An 18,596-nucleotide genomic window follows, 5' to 3' on the forward strand; every position below is an offset into this window, starting at 1 on the left:
AAGTGGTGGCCTGTGACAAAGCCAAAGGCCTGTTACTCGTTCATCTGGTTTGTTGCTCATGGTATTGCCCTCTCCAGAAATGCTCACTGCCAGCCACAAGCAATTGTAAAATATACTTCATGTGATGCTGTCGTGTGCATTTTAAGTCTGGCATTTGCTTTTGTTCCTCACTCAAAAGCATCTGCATCTTAATCAAACTGTCTAAGATCTGATATAGTATCTTCCCTGGTTTTACTTTATTACTTTATTATTTATTACTATATTTACTTTATTACTTTTTTCTATGTTGAGGTGGTTTCTGGATGCTTGGCTATGAAATTCGCTCCCCTCAGTCTTCAAAATTCTTTCTGAAAAATACCTCTCTGTATCTGGTACCTAGTTACTGCAGTAACAGTCACCTTAGAAACATTATACATACACAATTAAATAGCATTCTGTTCCAAAGTCCATTAAGTCAGTAAAAATTTTTCCATTAACTTCAACGAGCTGTGGGATCGGGCCCCAAAATACTTTAAATACATTTTTTTCCATCTATAGACTGTTAATACAGAACATATTCGGTTTTTTACATTTCTCCTCTAACATCCCTGCCCTGATTTCCTTGCCTCGAGACAGACGTTGCTGTGTTTAGACGTACTTTCTTCCCACGCCAGTCTCCTAGGTGCCAGATTAAATCCCCACCCCTACTGCAATCTGGTTTAATGCTGCTTTATTCCCCTTTCCAAAGCTTTCATCAGAAGGATGTGCTGGCTTAGTTGTTCGGTAAAAGTTTTTTTAAACTCTTTATCTACTTTCTGTTACCTGTCTGCGCAGAGGGATTCGCTTTGTCAGCTTATGGACAGCGGGCTGGCTGCTGAAATCAGGCTTCTTGGTGGTGTTCTTCATGCGACACAGGATGACTGTCAGCACCATGCAGACAATTAAGAAGACCCCTATGCAGTAAATTGCTATTTCCAGGTAGTCTGGTGATGTCGGATATTCTTTTTCTTTTTCAGGAGCTGGATTGGAAGTTTTTAGAAGGGAACAATCATGCCACAGAGTTAGCACACGGTACAAGCATAGTTCAGTACAGTGCTTGGAACAACATGAAATGGTAAAATATCAGCAGTTCTCGCAGTGACTGTGCATCATACACAATACTGTGAATGTCTGGGCCATCTTGCAATCTAAGAGTAATTCCTCTTTCTAGATCCCTGCTTTGACTTCTCAGTTTGCCACTGTGAGCTTGTGCATGTATGCATACATATACAGACATATACTTGTCTCTGCCTAGATAGCTAGATACATATACATTGAAATATTGGATAATCAAGCGTAATTTTAGGGGAAAAGAAAAAACTGAAGTGTTTAAAATAGGCTCAAATTCATTTTGTTGCTCAAGTCAAACTTCAAAAGCACCGTAATTCTTTTCAACCGCATGAAGACACGTCTAAAGAGAAAATACTGCATTAGCTAGCCTAAAAGGAAAGTGTCTAAATTAGCAAATAGACATTTGGGCTTGAGTCTGCATTGCCCATTTATCCAAAATTTTCACTGGGACCTCAAAACACAGAGGGAAGTCAGGATGGATCAGTCCCTCATCACTTTTCTAAACTCAAGTTAGGGATTTCAAGAGTGTTTCGAGGACCCGACTGCCCAGCTGCTTAACTCACTGTGGTTCACGCCAGGTGCCTAACTCCCCTGAGGTCCCTTTGAAGAGCCCAGTGTTGGGTTAAAAAGCATAAAGCAAGCAAAAGCTGACTTGCTAGCAATACACTAATTAATGAGTCCTCTTTTGTGAGGAGTGCATATTTCACGTAACCTCATCAGTGGTTACCAGTCTATGAGATTAGATTTTAGTGGGAGTGGTTCTACATAGCTGTTACTCTGATTGAAACCATTCTGAAGTTATCTTCAAGACAGTTATATGTGCAAACACTGTCCCTAATCCCTTATCTGGGATTCAACCCCCGGATAAACAGCATTCCACAGCAATCAGTGGTCACTCTGCAAGCAATGCACGTTCAAGCTGAAATTTTCTTGTGCCTCATTCTAGGCTTATAAAAATATTTCATTCAAGAAAATCGGTAAAAAAAAAAAAATCACTGCTCAAGCACTTGCAAAACGCAAACACTGCTAGCAGAAGCAAGCTCTACACAAGAACTGCTTTGTCTGCTTGGTGACAGACCACGCAGGCTCGGTGTTCACATAGGAGAGAGATGTAGTAAAGTTGCCTTGTTCAATATATTTTAATAAAGGGCAAGAAATTATCGGCAGAAAGTGGGAACATTTCACTCCTGTAATATGAACCTCAGTAATATGCACATGCAGTTTTTGTACCTTTTACTTAGGATTAACGATTATTAAATGGTAAGCACAAGATGACCCAGCAAACCTCAGGTGGTTCCTGGTTTTTCAAAGGAACTCCTAAGGCAGCTGCCAACGGTTATAAATGAGAAAATTTGACTAGTGTCAAAACCAACTACAGTTACATCTTCTAACAGCTGATAACAATTTTCAGGCAATAAAGCACATTGATGTTTGTTTCTTTTAAGGACAGAAACATCATCAACCCCAGAACAGCAAGACATGCTTTGCAGTAAAAGCAAATGACTACTTGTTTTCTTAGAGCATGCAATGTTTAAAGATGCACGGAGCCAATTCCCAAGATATGGAAGGCACTGCTTCTGTACACAATCCATTGGCATTAAAATTAGAATTTCCATAAGAGATTTGGATGATAGGTAAAAGAGAATGTAAGCACACTAAATAGCTCAGGTATTTTGATGAACCAGTACATGACTGTGGCCAAATTAGTCCCAAAGCTTCATAAGAAACTTTGGATTTCCTCCTCTTGAAAAAGTTTACAATGATTAATGTGCTGATTTTCAGTTATCTCACTGAAGTGCTAAGGAAACGCAGCTCCTTAGCATTTCTGGTGTTCGTTTAACAGATGTAAAAATTTCAATTGAGTGCAATAGACATTCCCCCCTCCTTTTTTTCTAGTTGTTGTTAGGTTTTTGGAGTTGCAAATATGTGACAAGACAATTCATTGGCTTGAGACAACTGTGTTGTTTAAAAAAAAAATCATTGTAAAAGTCCTTTTCTGAGACAGAAGCCGTGCTAATTCTGCAGCAATCAACAAGGGGAAACAAAAAAAAGAGGAAAAACCACAGAAAGAGAGCAGTGTATACCTGGCAGAACTGTCAACCATGCAGTGTGAAAGGATATCCCAATAGAATTACCCGCCAAGCATGTATACTCCCCAGCATCCTCAAAAGTTACATTCCGTATATAGAGAACCTCAATTTCTTTGTCCGTGGTGTTAACACCGGCAGCCTAAAAAAAAACAGAAGAGGGAAGCAAGAGAAAAAGCTAGACATTGAGAGAATTCTTGTGGATAGGGAGATGGAGCCACAGGGCTTTGCGCTTTGTAAAGGCAGAGGTGTAGAGATGCAAAGCTCCTTCCCCATCCACAAACCCTCATCCAAAAGGCGTTTACCAACAGGTCCCAGCTCACCTCAGAAAGTAATCAACACCCTTCACCAGACCTAAACTCACCACCTAAACATGCATGCAATCAAATGACATGGAAAAATTAACCCACAAAGCTTTTTTTTTTTCTTCTTCTTCTTTTTTAATAAAAGGAAGTTGAAAGAAAAACAAAGAGAAACCAAAGTAGGACAGAATGTGGTATCCCTTCACATGTAGTTACCTGTTTCAGATGAAAGAATTTACTATAAAAATATACTCTGAAAGGTTAAGAAAAAAAAAATTAAAAAGGCAAATTCTGCTCCAAAAGACACAATATAGTAGCTGTCTTAAGTGTACGGTCCTTGCATCGTCCACTGCACTACACTTAAATATTCTACGTTGTGCAGTGTTGCCAAATCTCAGTTTATTCTGAAGTCTGGTAACATTTGGTGGCTTGCTTAGAAGCACAGTGGAGAGAGTAGGAAGGTAGCTCAGGTCTTGTTCAAAAAAAGATCAGTCGTGGCTCTCAGAGATGTGGAGAAAAACTGAATCCCAAAGGTTCAAAAACCAGGAGAATGAAATAAAATATATTTTTCTAAATCTTAGAGAGTTAAAAAAAAAAATAATCTGGAAGGTTTTTTTCTGGTCTCCTTCCAGACTTGCTAAATCTCTGGCTTGACAAGTCATTATGCACCAAACCAATCACTGTATCAGTGATTATCCAAACCAGTACAGAGTAAATCTCAGACCTGGAACTTTCCAGCTGTCCCAAGATGGGTGCAGCAGGGCGTCAGTGTCAAGGTCTCTGTGATGGAGATTTAGAGAAATTATTGTTTGCTGCTTTTGTCTCTGTTCCATTCAAAAATGTTACTTTGAAATACATGATGAGGGAATAAACACATTTTTACCAGACCCTTTTGAGGTAAATTTAGTTGTGAGCTGTAGTCACATTATTGCCAGTCTTTATTGCTATTGATGGGCTATTACCCAGTTAACAAGAGGTGAATAACAACTGGGAAACCCTCCCACCCTGCAGAGTCACAGGTGACGTGGGAAGTTATAAGTGACTAAACTGACCTGACTTACGCTTCAGTGGGTACTTATGTGAACATTTCACATGTATATATGTGTATATATAAATATACACTAATTAGGTCATAATTACATTATTCAGCGAGTATCCTATATGTGAACTTCAAAGTATGCAGAGTTAACAACAAAACTGGACACAAACACACAGACACAAAGAGACCAAACACAAGAGAGAATAAAGATCAGCGTCAGAAACCAGTGCTTATGGTACACACAGAATATTGTGGGAATTTTTCCATGGCTGCTGGTGTAATACCAGTTGCATCACCAAAGGAGGATTACACATATACCACAAGGCCAAAGAGTTATCCTACAAGCTGCCTGCAGTCTCCCAAAGCACCATCTTTTCCAGCTTGCTTTAAAAAACATTGTTACCTTGTATACTTGGCAGAACAGAGAGCCAGGCAGACTGGTTGGCCTCCCCTATATAATTGGAGACCTTACAAATATATTCTCCAGCGTCCGCCTCTGTCACATTGTACAGTGTCAGCACTTCAGCATTGGAACTATTTATCCCCGAATGCTAGAATAGACCAATAACACAGGAGAACAATGTCACTGCTGCCCAACACGGACACCAATCTGTCTATGGTCCCACCACCAACACGTCATAAGAATATGCCTTCCACTTCATACAGGTATCAGCGTCAAAACATCGAGGGTGTGGGGTTCGTTTGGGGTTTTTTTAAATCCAAAGCATCACACAAGGAGTTAGAAAACAGTGGCAACGGAGGGGAAAAAAGCACCTGGGCTGGTACGCGGGCTGCGTGGAACAAGACGGTATAGAGCCAGCTGTCCTGCCTGCCCACATGCTGAGTTTTGGCAACGCCACCCAGCTCGGAAAAGTTTGGAGTTTCCTTGGTCAGGCTTGCTCAGAACGCCTGCCAGCAGGAATGACACCACCCATACGCCGCGGCACGCCAGCAAAAAATGGACATCTCTGTAGGCTCAGCATCCAGAAAACCCAACCCTGCCAACAGGCTTTTGGCAGCAGGTGCCACGTAACTTTGAAATAAAGAGGCTGGGGAAACGTGAAAGAAATGGAGTAGATTGTCCCAGGTATGTTTTGGATGCGGTCTACCAAAACATAAACGTCAATTATGTTCTTTAAGAGGGTTTTCATTTTTTTCATAATAAGTCATGCCTGAAACATTCAGAGATAAAGGACTTCACGGAAGTAAGAAAGAGCAAAACAGTGTCTATAAGCCGGACAATTAGCATTTAGAATATTAAATGTTTATCTAACTCATTATTTCATTTGTAACATAAACACTTCCATTTTCAAAAGAAGTTCAGGTCTCAAAATTCTTGGATTTACATCAAATAAATTCAATGCTTTAAAGAAGTTATCACCACCGCCGGCATGTGTAAAGCCTCACCTTTAAGACCTGAAGATACGGCAGTCCGTCTGGTCCGTATTTACTGCCATTCCTCTCTACATGTTTTATCCACTGGATATGAGGCTGAGCATCACTGTAGACTTTGCAGACAAACTCGACGTCCCCTCCGACAACGGCAGAGGCGTTTGCTGGAAGGCCAGCTTGGAGGATGGGTCTGTGCGGTGATCGCTCTGTTTGGGTGGGGAGGGAGAGCCAGAAGGAGCAAGGAGGGGAGAGAAAGAAATAAAGATGCATAAATAAGCAGAGCTGCCAAGAAAACTGTAAGTGAACTCGAGCCAAAAATCCCTGTAAGCCTGTTGGCTGACTCCTCTGAAATAACACTGCAGCCAAAACGTACAACAAAAACTGCAGTTCAAAGGAGATGACTTGAGCACTACACTTGTAATATAACGGATAGCGATTCGGGAGGAGGGGAGAAACCCTGCTTAAAAACCTTAAGCGTTTTTCATAGTTCAACTCAGCAAGAGTTAAGTAAAATATTTTCCCTTTATTTTTGAGCTATTGTAGTAAGTACCTCTGAGTTTTAAAACATTCTAATTGGACTAAACCTCCACAAATTACGAAGATTATTGATTCATTTTAAAAACCGATTAATGCATTAAAACAAACCAAAGGGAATTTCTCAAAACTAGCAGCAGAAGCCTGAGCACTGAAACTCCTCACGCAGGATGCACACACCAGACAGCTCGCCTTTTCAAAATGCCCTGACCAGTGCCACCACAATAGCTGCTCTCCACTTCACCCAGACACTGCAGCAGAAATACCAGTTCGTTCTTATTCTGAGCAGGACACAGGGAAATGCAGAGTTCTCAGGAAAACTGCAGTGTATTTCGTGTGAGCCAACAGAGCTTTTAATCTATAGACTCGCTTAAGCATTTATCAAATGTTCTTGCTCAAGCATACATCACTGAATACACCGAGTGCACCCTGTGCCATCTGGGTACCCAGAGAGCCACTGCAGCCAGAGTTCCCAGCCTGATTTTACAGATGCGATATACAGAGTCTTTGGGCAAAGCATCGATGGGAGCCTTGCCCTCAGCTATGGCAGCGAGGTAGCTTTCCATCACCCTCACTAAGCCTGATTTAAAAGCTGCTAGAACCTTCTGGGTGGTGGGCAGGGCATGAGCCCAGCTCCCCAGCCTCCAGGACCACCAACAGCCTTTTTTTTTGCTGGACAAGGCAAGTGGGTAAAGTATAAAAACTTTTAATTCAAACATCACATAAGAGAAAGTCTTCTAAATGACAGCCCTGGTTACCAAATTTCTTTATTATCCAGTGAGCGGGAGGGACAGTGCCACCCCGCCCCAGAAAACCTTCAGCGAGCTGCAGTTCCATCAGCCTAGATGGGAACTCACTGCCTCCTTCATGCAAACTTAACTCTGTTTCTTTCTATAAGAAAGTAAAGTTAATACTGACCTACACATACTTTCAACCTATGAATTAGAAGTGAAACGCCCATTGCCCAGCTCCAGCCCCTTATTCCCTGCTCCAGGAGTTCTTTCAAAGGTAAGCAAAAAACAGCGGACCTAAATATTTATTTTTAGAGGCTGTACACTGTAAAAGCTTTGCCATTACGAGCCAAATCAACTGAATTTCAAATCAAGCGTTCCTTCTTAAACATACTAGTTTCCAATAAGTTGTTTCACAAGCAAACATTGCGAGTGTAATAGCAAATAATGATGCCCGTGGAACAATGGGATCTTTTATACAGTCCAATATATTTGGCATGCGGCAAACATCTACTGGGAATTTATTCACCGAGGCTACGCTGGCAGCATGCTACAAAGCAGCAGTCTTATTTTACTCATGGCAAAAGTGCATTCCTGTTGCAGTTATTAAATTATTCCATGGCTATGTGTGTCATTTTCAAAGATCTAGGAACAGTTTAATATTTTTTAATTTGTAAATTACAGTAGAACATAAATTACTATTTTACAGTTCTGGAGAGAACTTTTATTTTCTCACCTTATACTAAATAAGCTCTAATTCCATCTCCCTCGCTCCTTCATTTGGGTACAAAAACAGCAAGCAAAAATCTCTCTTTAATAGAAACCTTACACCATCTTCCAAAACTTATTACAGCTGCCTTCAGTATAAAATGAAACCTTAGAGAATGTTATTTGAAATGTTTTTTAGAAGTCAGTAGGCCTCATGTTTCATTTCTCCACATCAGGGTTTGATTTCCTTTCTGACCTTATTCTCTGCCCTTAAACAAACCAGAGAATGAAGCCTGAAACATCTTGGAAAAGTTCCTACTATGCCAGCATCAACACACGAAACGTGTTTAGTTTATCCCAATAGCCATCAATGATTTAATCTTTTATTGAGGACTGTCAAACGTTTCCTCTACCGAAAAAGAAGAGGCAAAGAAAAAGAAGTAAAAGCAAAGTTCTTACATTCTTGGGCCCAAATTCCTTTAAAAAAATTAAATAAAGCACGTGCATATGTATAGGTAAGACACTTGTGAAATTTCTTCTCTAAGGGTAAATGTGTTAAAAACAAACTTTAGTAGCCCTCAGACACATGGAGCAATGATTAGTGTTTGTCAGCTCCCCCACTGCAGCAGAAAGGAGTATTCCTATGCCCACAGGCGCAAACAGCACAGAACAGAACCATCGTGATGCAAATTCAGTGGGTTTCATGACAATGCTGGAGCCCAAGGACCACAAGAAATACACTCAGTATCGGGGAAAATAAGTAAATTTGGAGAAACTTCCACAAATTACAAATGACCACGTATAATTCTGTACAGTACAATTTCCTGGAAATAGTGATTTCAGGGTGCTACCCTGTCGTTCCTATTTCTCTGCAAACCACACACATCTAAGGACTCTGCTTAAGCACAGGTACTGTCAAAATCATATTCATAAATCTCACATCGCTATTTAGCATTTAAAATAGAAGCCTTACATTTGTAAGCAGATATCATCACTCAAACAACTGGCTTCACTAATATTAGATGGAAACAGTCTGTTCTTTACTAAGGACTAGCACAAGAGTCAAAGTTGCCTTTAAAAAAAACAATCTTAAAGGCTGGTGAAACTAATTTTATCATTAGCTTTACATAACCTAATAAGTGTAATCAGGATCATCACTAAACTATAATGACCATACACATCTCCAGTTATATAACTCAGACAAACAATATTTTCACACAAAACAAGGTGGCAACCAATCTCATAGTTCTCTGGTCCTACTGATTTCAATATTCCCCCTTGCTCGTTAATACTGAATTGAATTGGAACCTCAAAAAAGAAATCCTTACTGTTTGACCACTGAAATTTTAGTGTTTCACTCTCACTGCTAACACATGTTCCAAAAACAAGTCAACAGCATATGCTGAAATACAGAAAATCACCCCATAGATTAGCTGTCTTCAAGCATACTAAACACCACATCATAAGGACCATAAAAAGTAGTAGATACTAATTTTATTATCCTAAGTACTAGTTACTTAGTGAACTACATACAGATCTACAAGGTTTCTCATAGATAGCCCTGCCAGCTTAAGCAGACCATCCTGGTTCAACTGAAATGTAACAGATGTTTAAAAGTGAATGTAATGGATGTTTAAACATTTTTAAAATTTAAAAATATTTTCTGTATATTGATCTGAAAGTAATTGAGCCAAACTGATAATTATGTATAAATCTCCATATGTTTGTTACATTTCATTTTTAGTCTAGTTCTTCCCAAAGCCTAACTTTATAAAACATTTTAAACAGAAAAGCATGCTTAATGCTGGATCCCACCTTAAGAGACAGACACTAGCCTGCTTTCTCCAGCTTGCAGTTTAGATACAAACCCAACATCACCCCCATTTGAGGAGTCAATTATCTACAAAAGGCAGGGCAAAAATGATTGCTCACTTGAGGAATATCATATTCAAGGCTACAAGCATCTAAATTTTACACCACCATAAAAGTGCCTAGGGCTTGAGCATTTCTGCTCAGAATTGCTTGAGCAATTCTGCTCGCTTATCTATAGACAAACAGACTCACTATCTGAAAAGACGACTGACAAAGAGACCTGCCCAATGGCTTAGAAGAAACTGTCATTTAGCCTGTTAATGTTAAAACTTCAGAATACCTTCCTCCAAGAGAGAAAACTGCAAAGAATACAGGAAAGCTGGAAAATTCCCAAGTTTCCAAAAAACTAGCACAATGGAAGGAGCTGCCCAGGAAGCTCCCAGCCCTGCAGGACACTTGGAGATGGGTGGAAGCCCATCCTGCCACAGATGATGGTGGAAGAAGTGACTGTAAGGACTATCCTGGAAATGACTACTGGAGCCTGCACACTTCACAAGGAGTCCTGAGAACTGGCTTTTTAAGAAGGTTAAGTTCCTGGACACGTGGCTCCTACTAAAGGGTCTCAACTCTCTCCTATCCTTGGCTTTAATTCCTCCAACTTCTTTTGCTGACCACAAAGAAATCAGAGGGGAGAGGGGAAAGTCATGATGCAAAAGCAAGAGGTGAAGATGCAGGTGATAGGGACCCAAAAACAAGTTTCACAGCCAACAGAACCCAGAAGATCCGATCCCACCACTCCAGTCCCAGGGCAGGAGGTGCAGGGATGGAATAACTGTGGAAGGAGAGGCTGCTCGCCGAGCACGCCGGCGGAGGGAAGATGTAGGGCAGGATTTGCTGCTGCCAGCGGCCGAAGTAGAGCGTATTGTGACTGAAAGAGTGGCTCTGCCACTGCTGGAGTGCCTTGGCAGGGAGAGGAGACAATAATTCCGGAAGGGGTGATCTCGGGGGCCCATCCCGAGGCCAAGTCTCCTTAGCAACCTGGCTGTGCCAGGGGCTGAGACGAGCTCTGGTAATTGTCTATCCAAGCCTCCTCGTCACCCTAGCACAGACAGTTCAGGACCTTTCATGGGAGCTAAAAGCCAGAATCAAAACCCATTGAAGTCAGGGGAAAAACTCACATGGAATTCAATGGGCTTTGGATAGGGCATCTGATTCATTTCAAAAAAAAAGTGAAAACTACTCTTATTTTCTTCTTTTGAATGTGCTTGTTTCCTCTCCTTGCAAATGTGTGATTCAAGTGCAGCCTAGGAAAATAAAAGCTGAATAGCAAATGCAACACCAAACATGAGTTCTGGGGACAACGGAGAGTCCTTAATTAAGTGGGGGAAAGAAGTGCAGAGGGAGAAAGAAGTTATCTAATTCTTTTCCACAATTTTTAATTAGACACATTTATCAGAGTCTTTAATACCAGTTTTGAAATGTTACTGATTCCTAAGGAGTCATCTTGATAGTCACCACTGTGAAGTTACAGAGGGCTCCCTCAAATGATGCCTCGCAGTGCATCAGTAACCCTTCTGGATCGATAGTCCCTGGTAGAGATTTTGTGTATTCAGTCATCACTGAATAAAAAATGAAGCAGTTCCAGCTGTAATACAGACCTGCCGTGCCCTCCTCTTCACTTGCACTTGCCCTGGTCAGCACAGCACATTCAGCTCTAGTTGCGTATTTTGCCTGACTCTGAGGTTGGGAAGCCTTCAGCAGCACCTGTTCGGTGAAAACACTGCCCATTCCCAACCACCTTCCTGATCGTGCAACATCTGTTTCTTTGGAAAATGCTAATTATCCTGTAAATTATCGGTCTCGAAAGCATTCTACAGCGTTTCAGGCTAGACTGTAATCACAGCCTCTTGCCTTGGCTATGGCTTAGCATCCCAAACTTGCAAGATTGACTCTTCAGTCTTAAAAAAAAAAAAAAAAAAAAAAAAAAAAAAATCAATCACAGCCTTTTCATCATACACTTGGACTGAAATATTTCTCCGCTGTGTTTCATCTTCACCCAGTACGCAGCACTCTCCCACCATTTCCACTGAGTCAGGTACCTAACACGGGAGGCCTCTGAAGGCCATCAAGCTCAGGAAGCAGCACTGCTGACAGAGGAATGTGTTGCTATACAGCACTGTCCCCGAATCAACTGCGTGTGTCCTCTCCTGTCCAACAATACACCACATCTGGGGATTTCCTTGGCAGGTACTTTACAGACAGATGCACATCTGCCCAACACATCCCTCATGCCACCTGAACCACCAACTGAACCACGGACAAGCCTCATTGAGTGGGAAGTTAGTGGCGTCACCCATCTCTGGGACACCCAGAGCCCCCTTCTCATGCCCTCTTCCAAACTGTACCCATGGGATTACCAAAACTGCTCCAACGGAAAATGCAGTTATATGCTAACTTCTCAGGTGACTTAACTGCTGCCTGGAGTTGACAGGAAGGCGAAACCTCCCAGGTATAGCTCCAGCTTTGCACAGGGCCAGTGCATCCCATGCCACCTCAAAGCTGAAATAACAGTTTCTTCTCGGAAGTGGCACTAATGACCATTTCAGCCACAGTTTGAGGGAACAACTCTCTCTACCTGTGCAAGCCACTGTCTCTGCGCTCAATTTTTGGTATCCCTGTTGAGACTGTACACATACATACTATTATTGCTGGCTCTGATTATGTTTTTTGATGGTGTGAATACCTACCATCGGGTGAAGGCATTTACTAAAGCCACTGGGCCAACCACAGGATATCAGTCTCTGATCACTACCTATTTGGGCTAAATATCAACCATTACAAGAAAGATTAAATGTTTATCAATCCCTCACTGTTCAGTGAGTGAAGACCTTTCAAGTTGCTATCCTGCTCTAGCTGACAGCGAAGGAAGTAGCTTGGAAGGAAAGACACAAGGATTACAGTCCTTCATGAAAGATGCCACCTACACAAGCTGCAAATCTGGCCTCGGTTCACAAGCACTCAGAGGCTGGATTAATTATTGCTCTCTGAATTAGAGAGCTCTTTTGAGGAGAGTTCCAGGAGCAGCCAAGGCATGAGGAATTGTAACTCTGATTTCTGTATAAATCCAGCATTATCCAAGTTCATACAAAGGACCCGGTTTGAAACTACACTTGCTCTCCATACCCCTAGGTGGAGTGGCGTAGGAGGGGTCTAACCAAACAGATGTCAGAGTCCCCACAGGAATGTCCCCCTTCAAGGTAGCTTTCTACACACGGGCCAAGCCAAACCTTCGCTTCCTTTCTCCAGCAATAAGCAATTGCTTACGGGGGCCTGTGCTCCATGAAATGCTGGAAGAAAAACACTGCTAACTCCACTGTTTGCTCCGTGGCATGGAGAAGTAAGGTTGAGCGCTGGCTGCTCTTTCAAAAGATCAGAAACCACTGAGCAGGTGTAGGCAAAATGCCTCTAGTAATTAATGTCATACACTATATATACGTGAGCCAGGAGCTGATCAGCTTCTACCAGCTGCATGTCAGTTTGGTTTCTTTCTGCATAATATGAAGCACTGCATGTTGTTTATGGCCAATTCAGAAGTGCTGCTGAACTGTCATGTTCCATTTATATGTACATACATACACACCCCTCAAATCATCACTTCCTAGGTAATTTACACATGCCAAGGTAGCACCCACAGCAAGTTAGGGACAATGCTCTCTTCCCAAACTCCAAAATCAGAAGATGTTTTAAGGCTACAAGGAATAACAGATCACTGTCATTAAACACTAACAGATAAAGACCATCCCTGGCAAGAACGCTTGATAAAGAACAGGAGCCTTTCAGGCAGACTAGCAGAATACCTTATGGATCAGACCAGCATTACCAGGGCTGATGAAATCATGCCTTACAAATTTTGGCATCTTTCATCAGTAGACACTAGCCAACAAACGTTCATACTATTCAGTGTTCCTGTACAGCAGGAGTCTCCACGTATAGCATTTCCTATTGGCCCAACGCGACTTGAAGAAGTCATCTCGGTGGCCAAGATCTCCAAGGGGTATCACTGCAGCTGGAGCTCCTGGCCCTCACAAATGAGCCCACCGAGGCCTGGAGCAGCACAGGGACGTGCTCATGCAGATGGGAGTGAGGAGCTAACCTCCATAATCACTTTCTAAACTCCTTCTGTCCTCAAATTTAGAAGCCTTTTCCATAAACTTGAGGCCTTTCTCTCTGCTGGTTCATCACACACTTTATCATTGTAACTGCTGGGCCCAAATGTCCATCTCTGCTTTGGTTTGTGGACCACTATCAGCAGACAGCATAAAGTGCTACAGCAGGGAACCAGACTCCATATATTCCCTGATGTCACTGAATACTTTCTCACAAAATTAAACATTTGAACACTGACAAATAAAGAATTTCAGTTCTAAAGATTAAAACTTTGTCACAGACACCAGAAGCAGACCCATTTGCTACCCATAGCAAAGCCTTTGCCACCCCATCCAACTTCCTTGTGCCACCCAAGCCCTCCTACTCACCAAGGCCAACTGAGTAAAAGGCAGTGCCTTTTAAAAATCTTTACAGAAAATAATCAGGTGTATTCAAACTCTTTGTCCTTGGCTTCACCACCTTCACCTCTGATTTGAAGTAATGGCACAGTTTCTCCAGCAGACAAAGCTCCCACTGATGTTATCCCATCTGTCTCTTTGGATAGCTCCACAGCATAGCTTCAGCTTGCTGTCTTATGTGCATTATAGCTAAAATCCATCTCCACATAACACCTGTACAGCATAAGTTCATCCGCACACCTTTCTCATATGGCAGCAAGCCGGGGAAAAGAAAGCAAGCAAGTCTGACTGATTTGGCTTGATACAAAGCCTGCTGATGTCAGTGAAAACAGTAGGGAAAAAAAAAAATCACAATCAAAACTAGTTAAAAGCTATCCTTTCAAACCACACGTACATCAGAGGGTTAAGAGAGACGGGAACATCCAGCAAGCCCAGGGCTAAGGCAGGCAACGAGAACGCTCTTGTTTTAAAACGTGAAATTATCAACAGGGTTTTAAGACCAGTTTGTCCTTAAAGCAAAGCCCTATTGTCAGGCTGACACAGAGTGGGTTTCATCAACCCCGTGGAGCAGAAAAAGTCATAGCACCAAGAGTTGTACAACACTAATCTTGGAGCTCGCTTGCAGTATCCTTCACACAGTACCTGCATAAGCAACAGCTTCGTACATGTCTGAACAAAGCGGGGAGAGGTCTTATTTTAGTGTGAAATACCACGGGAAACGGAACAATGAGAAGCTGAAATTTTCATTGAAATTCTTTTCAGTGTACCCTAAAAGAAAAAGGCTACGAGAGAATATAAAAAAACAACTTGTGACTTCTCACAGACAAGTGGTAAAATTTTATCGTTCTGGCCGTTTCCAGAGACTGCATTAATTTTTACACACAGAGATACCATCGTTTGTACTGTGCACAGCTCCCAGCACTCAGCTGCTTTATAATAACCAGAGACATTGCTGGGGTCCAGCATCCTTGGACTGGGCTCTCCAGAAGGCTCTGCCAAAGGTTTACCGTACGCCTGGCAAATAGCTTCTCTCCTACAGGGATGTGTCCTCTCCCAGCTGCAGTGGGTTTAACTCACCAGTGTACCCAGCAATGCCATAAAGCACACAGTGGGAGTTATTACTGCTGTTGTTATTGTGACCTGACGGCATATTTTTCATCCTCCAAATTTCCTTTCCTGAAAACAGCTTTGCCTTTAAAGTAAAATGGAAAAGATTATGTAAACCTTTAAAAGCCCTCTTATATTTCTCCACTTCTCCCCCTTTTCTTACACAGAACACTTGCTCGGCTGAGGAAAGCAGCTGTGAAATTATCAGAAGGACTGTGGTATTCTGCCTCCCCTACTAGACATGGCTGACCGATCATACCTGTGCACAGGCTCTCAGCACAGGAAAGAATCACAGAATCACAGAATCAATCACGTTGGAAGAGACCTCTGGGACCATCGAGTCCAACCATTGCCCTGACACCATCATGTCAACTAGACCATGGTACTAAGTGCCATGTCCAATCTTTTCTTAAACACATCCAGAGATGGTGACACCACCACCTCTCTGGGCAGCCCCTTCCAATGGCTAATGACCCTTTCTGAGAAGAAATGCTTCCTAATGTCCAACCTGAACCTCCCCTGGCAAAGCTTGAGGCTGTGTCCTCTTGTCCTATCGCTAGTTGCCTGGGAGAAGAGGCCGACTCCCACTCCACTACAACCTCCCTTCAGGTAGCTGTAGACTGCAATAAGGTCACCTCTGAGCCTCCTCTTCTCCAGGCTAAACAACCCCAGCTCCCTCAGCCGTTCCTCATAGGTCAGACCCTGCAGACCCTTCACCAGCTTGGTCGCCCTCCTCTGGACTCGCTCCAACACCTCAACATCTTTCTTGAAGTGCGGGGCCCAGAACTGCAACACAGAATCCATAACCTGTTCTAAATGTTGGACCAGATACTGAAGACCACTGCTCTTGGGAAGACCCTGATTATACACATTTGTCATTACATTCCAAGTAGTTCAGGTAAATCCAGGTAAAGTTTGCAAGATGCAACAGCTTTCAAAGCAAGCAATTGGGCTGGCCACACTTGGACACAAACTTTGTGCTCCAAAACAAGAAAGCTTTTCTCTGTTCTTTTCTACAGTCTCTCTCTCTCTTCTGCACCTACTTTTTCTTGCCTTTCAGCATACACATCCAAATGGCCAGGTTCCTACAAAGCTGAGACCCGGGAACACCATCACCAGCCTCAGGCTGAGCAGCAGGTGACAGAACTGCTTTCTGAGAAAACTTCAAAGATTGGGGGGAATAAAAGTCATTTGCTGGAATATTCATTTGACTACAGACACACGTGGGTTTCACAAACACACTAAATAATGCACTAGCCCAGATATCAAAGGAAATGTAGATTTGAAACCAATCACCGAAATGAAATCACATTGCTCAGTAATGCATATAACCCAATCGAATAGCAGAAACAATGCTGCAGACATAAACACTAACCAACGCGTGTATATTCACTTGTAAAGGCAGAATACAACTTAAGAGCAACTATTTTGATCACCTAATTTGTAACAGTGATCAAAATTCCCCAAAAATATATATATTTTAGACTTTCACAAGCATCTTGTAAAAATGGTAAAAACTAACTTTATTCCAACTAATACAGCCGCTTTGAGTTCTTCACTCAGCTCAAGTTCTGACAGCATCAGTGGTTTTCTTTCATGAACAGTCAAAAATTTCAACATATTCATGCTAGCTTTTAAAGAGCAACCTGAAAAAATAATATTTTATATTTACAGAGTAGTCCAATACTCAAAAGTGCTTAACAAACTATGATTTTTAATGTGGCTTTTAAATTACAACTAAATTAGATTTCACTTTATTTTTACGTTTAAATGAAGCAACTGCTGTTGAAGCTGCACCACGGGAACAGTAGTAGTTCAAAGATGACCTAATGACTTAAAATCCTGAAAATCTGTAAAAATTCAGCCACCTCTGGATTTCCATCCCCACAGTGGTTTGCAGAGCAGTGAGAGGAGAGGATACCAATGTGAAGGTTGTAAGTGCAACCTTTTCCCTAATAGCCAAAGAATGTCACATTTTACTGATTTGTCTACACTTCAGTACTGCCAGATCTCTCACCCCACCTCACCTATCCCACCCTGGTACCCATCCCTCAAGGTTTTTTCTCTCCTGCAACGCAAACCTCTAGGAAGACCTCCCACACCCCTTCACTCTTACTTCTTCCCAGTGCCATCAACCCCAGCCTCAGCTCATTACAGCCATGCACAACCCCTGATGCCTACCGCTGAGTGCCATCTCCATCCACTTCCACCTCCACTACATCTCTTTTAATCCTAGTTTAATCCCAGAAAACACTCGTGTGGTGGTCTCAGTTTGGATGCATCTCGCCCACCACGGGCAGCTACCCAATTGCAGCCACGGGACTGTCCCACCTCTCTGTTTCCTCCCACGCTCGGGGACAGCATGAAGAAATGTAGGTGCAAGATATTCATTAATAAGGCAGCCATGATTAATAACCTTGTGTTTGCCTTTAATATGGTTCATTCAGCCAGTCTGTATCACAGTTCATTAACGATTTTCCTCTATTTGTGATAATTCAAGGCTTTTTTCCCCTTTATTTTTGTTTTTAAGAGGACCTAACCACCAATTTACTGCCAAATACACTGTCAATGTTTTCAGTAACAAAATTGTTGAGAAAAGACTGGCCCAGGTCAAAAACCCCCTCCAATTAGGCACAGACATGGCTTTCGACACGTGCCAATTGCACATTTAACAAGGCAACAGTCTTGTTAGCATCTTCAGACAACTCCTGCAAACTCCTACTTGCATTTCCACAAGTAGGATACTGCACGAATTAGAAGGCATGATTAAAAATGATAATAACAGAGCTGAAACAATATCCTGTTCATCATTCATCAAAAGAAAGAGAAATACCTGCCTTGGGGCTGTAATAAGACAGAAAGTGGGACAGGGAGACCAGTCTTCCCCCGGCAGCCTCTGCAGGAAGCATTCCAAACATGACAAATTCGCTCTTCACCTAGCAGATGAAGTAATGACACTAGTATTTGTCCATAAAATGTAATTTAGCCAGACTACTCCAATGAAATCAGAAGCTTTAACGCCATAAAACTAGGGGTTGCAATATTTTTACCTTATTAAGAAGGCGGGGGGGAACCCATAAGCTTTCATTTTCCCTTAGCTGAAGCATCACACTGCTGTCTTTGTTTTCAGGAGCAAACCCCACAGCCTCCAGCACTAAACAATTTGCGTGATTTCTTCTCAGATGCACACACCTTGCCAAAAGCCTAGTGCCAGGTGTAGAGTCCACATT

At 42.1% G+C, this 18,596-nt stretch overlaps 1 protein-coding gene across 3 annotated transcripts in view; it reads right to left on the minus strand.

Moving 5' to 3' along the window:
* The window catches only part of FGFR2 (fibroblast growth factor receptor 2), an 81,117-nt gene that overhangs the window by 25,483 nt on the left and 37,038 nt on the right, over nucleotides 1–18,596 (minus strand). For 2 of the 3 annotated variants that reach the window (XM_068400102.1, XM_068400100.1), the window contains 3 exons: nucleotides 5,925–6,115; nucleotides 3,174–3,318; nucleotides 802–998 (listed from right to left, as the gene is read on the minus strand). In XM_068400102.1, coding sequence (XP_068256203.1) covers nucleotides 802–998; nucleotides 3,174–3,318; nucleotides 5,925–6,115 — 533 coding nt within the window. The remainder of the gene's footprint in view (nucleotides 1–801; nucleotides 999–3,173; nucleotides 3,319–5,924; nucleotides 6,116–18,596) is intronic. The other variant, XM_068400101.1, reaches the window with a different exon arrangement.

This window comes from Nyctibius grandis, chromosome 4 (assembly GCF_013368605.1).
Source record: "Nyctibius grandis isolate bNycGra1 chromosome 4, bNycGra1.pri, whole genome shotgun sequence".
Taxonomy (NCBI): Eukaryota; Metazoa; Chordata; class Aves; order Nyctibiiformes; family Nyctibiidae; genus Nyctibius; species Nyctibius grandis.